General features: G+C 38.0%; 2 protein-coding genes across 2 annotated transcripts in view; both read right to left on the bottom strand.

Moving 5' to 3' along the window:
- Positions 1–758, bottom strand: part of LOC101292576 (heparanase-like protein 3-like) — a 3,265-nt gene extending 2,507 nt beyond the window's left edge. Inside the window, exon 1 of the mRNA XM_004292926.1 lies at positions 139–758. Within this exon, the coding sequence (XP_004292974.1) occupies positions 139–493 (355 nt within the window). The 5' untranslated portion in view covers positions 494–758. The remainder of the gene's footprint in view (positions 1–138) is intronic.
- Positions 759–2,288: 1,530 nt separating this feature from the next.
- Positions 2,289–5,590, bottom strand: LOC101304247 (cysteine--tRNA ligase-like). The gene is made up of 9 exons (XM_004291385.1): positions 5,199–5,590; positions 5,032–5,095; positions 4,670–4,831; positions 4,266–4,436; positions 3,878–4,159; positions 3,607–3,732; positions 3,167–3,370; positions 2,759–2,860; positions 2,289–2,585 (listed from the first exon to the last, which is right to left on the bottom strand). The coding sequence occupies exons 1-9, from the start codon at positions 5,504–5,506 to the stop codon at positions 2,346–2,348; spliced, it is 1,659 nt and encodes a 552-aa protein (XP_004291433.1). The 5' UTR covers positions 5,507–5,590; the 3' UTR covers positions 2,289–2,345.
- Between the last annotated feature and the right edge of the window lie 410 nt (positions 5,591–6,000).

The raw sequence follows: 6,000 nt of genomic DNA, 5'->3' as shown, positions 1-6,000 counted from the left end.
AACACCCTATTACAATAATTGAGTGGTTCCAAGATATGGATTGGAAAACACCCCTAACTTTTTACTGATATCAACCATTCAATCCATTGATAATTGATCATGTGACATGTAAAGAGTTTAAGGAGGCTTATGATGGACTTACTAGATTAAGAAGAGAAGCATTGCCCCAGCTACAAGTTCCATAATCGCATTTCTCCGGCGGCCACCAATCCAGTGTAGCACAAACAAAGTCATCATCTATGCTTCCGATTGCCGCTGTTCCATTGACAAAGACAGTGTCTGCCGCCGTGCTCTGTGAAGCCACAGAGATGGAGTTGCGGCAGTGAGTGACTTCGTACAGCCAGCAGAAAACGAAGAAGAGAAGAACCAGAGAACGCATTATTTCACACATAAAACCTGTGCAGCAGTATCTGTTTCTAATCCTATGTCTGTGTCTGTGTTGAATACCTGATGTCTGTGTTGATTCAGTTGTGCACCCACAAACACACTCCATCTGTAGTAATCGATCAAGATAGGGAGGTGTTTTTAGTGTTTTTGTCCTGATGATAGAAAAATAAGTAATGGCTGCTGCTCAGTAGATCCTTTTTGTGTATCTGTGTATGTTCTATGTATGTCATGGATAGATGTACAGATAGAGAGAAAGAGAGTATATGTGTTTGTAGGATTGGAACTTTATGACTTATGAGCTTCGGTGCCAGATAAAAGGATAATTTTAAAATTAGCTACTTTTAGTTGTTTTCTAAATTCTATTTAGGTGGTTTTGAGATTTCTACATATCAATTTCAGGTAGTCACAAGTGCAAGATATTATAACTGGCTGAATTGATTTTTTTGTTGTTCTATAATTCAAATCACCTCGTGCCCATTTCAGGTACTTCCGACGTGCTGGTACTTCACTCTTCATACTATCCAAGAACTTAGCTCAGTACATAAACGTAAACAGGTGTGTTCTAAGCTAGAGCTGGGGAAAATAGCTATCTTTTGGATATAGTTTCTTACAAGTTATCAAAGTAGTTTGTTGCTTGGGTTGTATTGCTCCATGATAAGTGAAAACTCTTAAGTGGTTACATTGAATGGTACCTAGCTTATAAGTTTGCAGAAAGATTGATTTTTTTTTTTTCTGTACACATTCGGTATCTATCTAGTATCTATTCGGTATCTATCTAGTATCTATCTGAGGTCTAAATTTCTTTGAAAAGTCACAAATTACATGAAACAGATCTTTCATTGAATTGTCAGAACCTAAGTCATTATAAGATGTCTTTGTAGTATAAGCTGTTTTGTAAATTCAGTTGCATGATCTGATTACCTCTTAATGAATAAAATTTCACGAACTTAGTTAACAAAATTATACCTGTTAAAAAAATGGATCACATTTCAGTTTACTCTTCATTTGCAGTGCATCTTTGAAGACTTATGCCCATGATGATGTATCAGTGGGTTCATGGATGATGGTATCCAAGCGACTTATATTGATGACAACCGTCTTTGCTGTAGTAGCATTAGACAAGGTAAATCCTAAGCTTAATTTTTGCTAAAAGAACTGAAAAGAAAATTTTGAAATATCTCGTCTCGGGTCTTCTAGCTTGAATGTCGAGAATGCCCGGAAAGCCGGGTGCTGTTTTAAGTTGCTTAACAATGTTTTCTGGTTATCCTTGGCTTCGTTGATGCAACTTGTGTGTTGATGATTGCCATTTTTCTTTGATTTCTAATTTTCCAGGCAAGGTTTGTTCATTAGCTTGATGAAGGGGGATAAGATCTTTCGTGAGAAGGGAAACACAAGCGGTTGTTCAGTCAGATGCGTGAACTACCAGAACAACATTCGGATGACGTCCACATATACGTTGAGCTGGGGTGCTGTGAAGGCTACAAAGGATTTGCAACATCGTTCTTTTCTGGAGGTCGTGGAATTTTCTCCTCTTATTCTTTTTTATTAGTGAATAGTGATAGTTGGGCAAGCTGCGCTCTGCAGTGGGTGAGGCTGAGAGCTGTTTAATGCGAGAGAGTGATGGTTGACAATAATGTAAATCTGAGAATGATCAATGATATTAAAGCTTCTCATTTTACTTGGTGTACTGTAATATTGTATTACGTATTGCTTGCCAATTCTCCAAGACTGGTCATGTAGGAGTCCCAGTTTTTGCAAGTCCAGACATATAAGAAATTCACAGTATTGAATTGGAACTACAGATGGCTGCCAAAACTTAATCAAATGCTATAAAAATTTCTCCTTACGGCTATCACACCTGAACAAGAATTCAGGTCCGTGAAAAATCCTTTTTTTTTTCGAATCTTTTGTGAAGAGAAAGTAGACCTAATCTGTACCGTATATTGACCAGAAGCCAATCAAGAAGATGCCACCTGCAGCTGCTGTTGAATTGCAAGAGGTACAGCTGGTCTCCATGTTGTCCCATCTGGGTTGTCCATAAGATTAATTCCAACAGCAGCTAAATCTTTCCTAATTGTATCTGATTTTTCATACTCTTTGTTCTTCCTTGCTGAATTTCTTTCCTTGATTTTCTGCAATACTTGATCTTCTGTTAATTTTGCACGCTTCAAGGCTTTTTCTTTCAGCTGCTGCAGAATCTGTAGCATAAATGTTTGTCAAGTTCGACAACAAACACTAACCAGAGATGAGAAACCTAGAAGCTAATAGAGGTATTAGGAGTTCAGGAATTGAATAATGCAAGGTTTAGTAAAATGGAAAGAAATATCATGTATATGATGCGGTGGAGTCTCCTTAGACCAACTTCCTTTACCTCAGCGTAACTTGCAGGCATCAATCCCAAAATGCTCAAGACATTCCTGGTAATCTTTTCCAAAGCTGCAAGAGACTCTATCCTCAATGCTTGCTTCTTGCCCTGTATGTATTTACAAAGGATACAGAGATCAACACAACTTGAAGATATGATTCGCTAGATTGAGAAATAAGGACATGAGCTGTACAGAAGAATGAACAAACTAATTCACAATTTCATTCTATCCTGACGATTTATGCATTTAAATTTCCTCCTTTAATATACAAAACTAACCATACACTATTTGCAAATCAATATAAAAGCTACACCACACCCTAAAGATTAAGAATTTCTAGATTCTTGCCTACATCAAACCCTACATTTTGTTTGTTAGCCACAAAATTAAAATTTATGAACACTTCACCATACCTTGCGAGTGTGAAGCAGATCATTCATAGTTTTTAACGGGTCTGATAATGCACCAAAAACAACAGAACTGTGAAGATCATCCGACATTGATGTTACAAAAACATCGTTGAACTTATTGATGCTTTCCAATATTTCAGGAGGAATGGTATCCTTCAGAGTTGATACATCAGGGTGGCTTACAACACTTTCACAGTCATATAAAGTCTGAAAACAAAGATTAATCTGATCAATAAGTGAAATATTATATTATACCTTCCACTAATGAGCCAAAATATAAATTTATCTGAAAGAACAACAGCACATTGGACTAAAAAACAGAATAATATACATGATCAACATATTTCGAGTTGTCACTCCGTATTTTGCACGCATGCACCTTTGTCGTGGAGGCATGTATGTGTTTGCCATTGGTTGACTACCTGAGAAGTAGGATGTTATACCTGAAATATGTAGAAGATCCGCTCTGAAGTGCTTTCAAGCAGTACATCAGAGTAGTTGATTGGAGACAGATAATGAGACCCTAACAAGAAAAGTCGCAAAGCCAATGGATGGTATAGGTCTATAACCTGAAAGATCAAATATGTATAGCATTAGGATCAAATCAGACAAGAATTTGATTCTAAAGTTATATTCTCGACCATTAGAGAGATGGTTCCCAACAACTTGGAAGAAAAAGATTGTGACCACTAAACAAGTACGGTATGCTTTTACCTGCCGAATTGTAAAGAAGTTCCCTAGGGATTTGGACATTTTCTCGGAGTCTATAGTGACAAAACCATTGTGTATCCAGTAACTTATATCACTTTGTTTACATGCAGCACAACTCTGAGCAATTTCATTCTCATGGTGAGGAAACACAAGGTCCATTCCTCCACCATGTATGTCGAAAGAGTAACCGAGATAAGCAGCACTCATGGCACTGCACTCGATATGCCAACCAGGTCTTCCGGGGCCCCAGGGACTGTCCCAGAAGGGTTCACCTTCCTTTGCGGACTGTAACATTACAAAATTTCATTAAATTTCTGCAGTTGAACTGATTAACAAAAATACGAGAGCATAACCAATAGCAACCATCAGTTACTTGAGTTGAAGATACTACCTTCCATAAAGCAAAATCAGCAGGATTGTTCTTCCTTGAATCAACAGTGACTCGCTCACCGGCTCGATTGTCTTCTAATTTTCGCCCAGATAGACGTCCATAATCTGGGAACTTGTCAACACTAAAATACACATCCCCATCAACTTGATAGGCATGTCCATTTTCAATAATCTGCCCATAAACCACACCCTAAAAATCAGTACTTGATACGTTGCGCATCCAAGATTAACAAGGCCTGATAACAGATTCATCAATTTTATGTCTCCAAATAATAAATATACAAGTATCATAACATAAAAAGTTACACTTGCAAGTTTAATTGTCAAGAATCGCACGTAGGCAAAGCAGAGCACTTACCCTCTCTGACAGAACACAAGGGCCTAAAACCTTAAAGTAGAAAGTACCTGCTTGATCATATCAATTATCTGCGGCATGTGATCAGAAACTCGCGGTTCCACAGAAGGAGGCAGGCAATGAAGACTCTCCATATCTCGATTGAACTCCTCGCAGTACCGCCGGCTCAAACTGATCGGATCCTCCCCCAACTCATTTGCTCTAGCAATTATCTACAGAATATCGAAAAGCGCAGACTCAGCAAATCCTGTAATACCAATGTGGATAGTAATCCTTACTTAGCTTCCACATTTTCCAACACTCATTCATCCACCTCTATCAACATGCTTAACTAACAACCAAATTCTCAACTTTTCGGAACACAGGAAATTGGAAATACTCGAAAATTTTGCATTTAACTATAAGAACTCACTTTGTCATCAACGTCTGTGAAATTTCGAACATAGGTGACCTCATATCCCAAATGCCTAAGATATCTGCCTATTTCTCAAAAACAAAGAGTCTCAAATCAGAAATCGAAACCTAATTCGAATTCGAATTGAACCAAATAAAATGCGAGAGAGGAAGAAGAAGAAGGACCTGTAGAGAACGTCGAAAGTGACGTAGACGCGAGCGTGGCCAATATGGCTGAGATCGTAAGCCGTAACGCCACACACATACATGCCGACTCTGCCTTCAACTTTGGGCTTGAACAGCTCCTTCTTCCGGCTCATTGTGTTGTGCAGCCAGAGCTCCGACGACGACGCCGGAATCTCCGATTTGGCGGCAACGGAGTGGGTTGAAGTAGTGGCGCTGAGGCAACGGATTCTCCGTTTGGGGTTGGTGAAACGGTGCATTCCGAGATGGAGAGAGAAGAAGGGTCTGTAGCACTTGAGCAGACTGCCCATATTTGCTGCTGCTACGTTCCTCTCGACTCTTGAGGATAGAAGAAAAGGATATTCAGACCAAAAAAAAAGGTGCGTCTATTACCACCCCACAAACCATTTTGTTCATCTCACGTTCTCTTCACACTCCATTTATATATTTTTAATTGTAAGTTTACTTTGTTCACCCATTTACAATACCTAAAATACCCTTTTCTCATTTTTGTTTTGTTCATTCTAAATTCTTTTTTCACCCTACATATATTTTTTTTTCAATTTCATATTTACTTTGTTCACCTTACATTCGATCTCTTCTCACCCTGCTTATATGATTTTTAATTTTTAATTTATTTTATTCACCGATTTGCAATACAAGCAATATCATCCTCTTCCAATATCCATTGAACTCCAAAAACAAAATAAAATTAGAGAAAACCATAAGATTAATATCATTTGGGTCAATGAAATCACAAATTGAACAATAAAAATGACATTAAAGTATAAATCTCAATTAAAGA

This window comes from Fragaria vesca, linkage group LG2 (genome assembly GCF_000184155.1).
Source record: "Fragaria vesca subsp. vesca linkage group LG2, FraVesHawaii_1.0, whole genome shotgun sequence".
NCBI lineage: Eukaryota > Viridiplantae > Streptophyta > Magnoliopsida > Rosales > Rosaceae > Fragaria > Fragaria vesca.
This window is presented reverse-complemented; position numbering and strand designations above follow the sequence as displayed.

Excerpts from the sequence above, each read along its gene's own strand:
- LOC101304247 (XM_004291385.1), bottom strand. The coding sequence starts at position 5,506 with ATGGGCAGTCTGCTCAAGTGCTACAGACCCTTCTTCTCTCTCCATCTC. Across the intron at positions 4,832-5,031 it reads TCACAGACGTTGATGACAAA|ATAATTGCTAGAGCAAATGA; the intron begins GTGAGTTCTTAT and ends GATATTCTGTAG. Across the intron at positions 4,437-4,669 it reads TAATTGATATGATCAAGCAG|ATTATTGAAAATGGACATGC; the intron begins GTACTTTCTACT and ends GTTTATGGGCAG.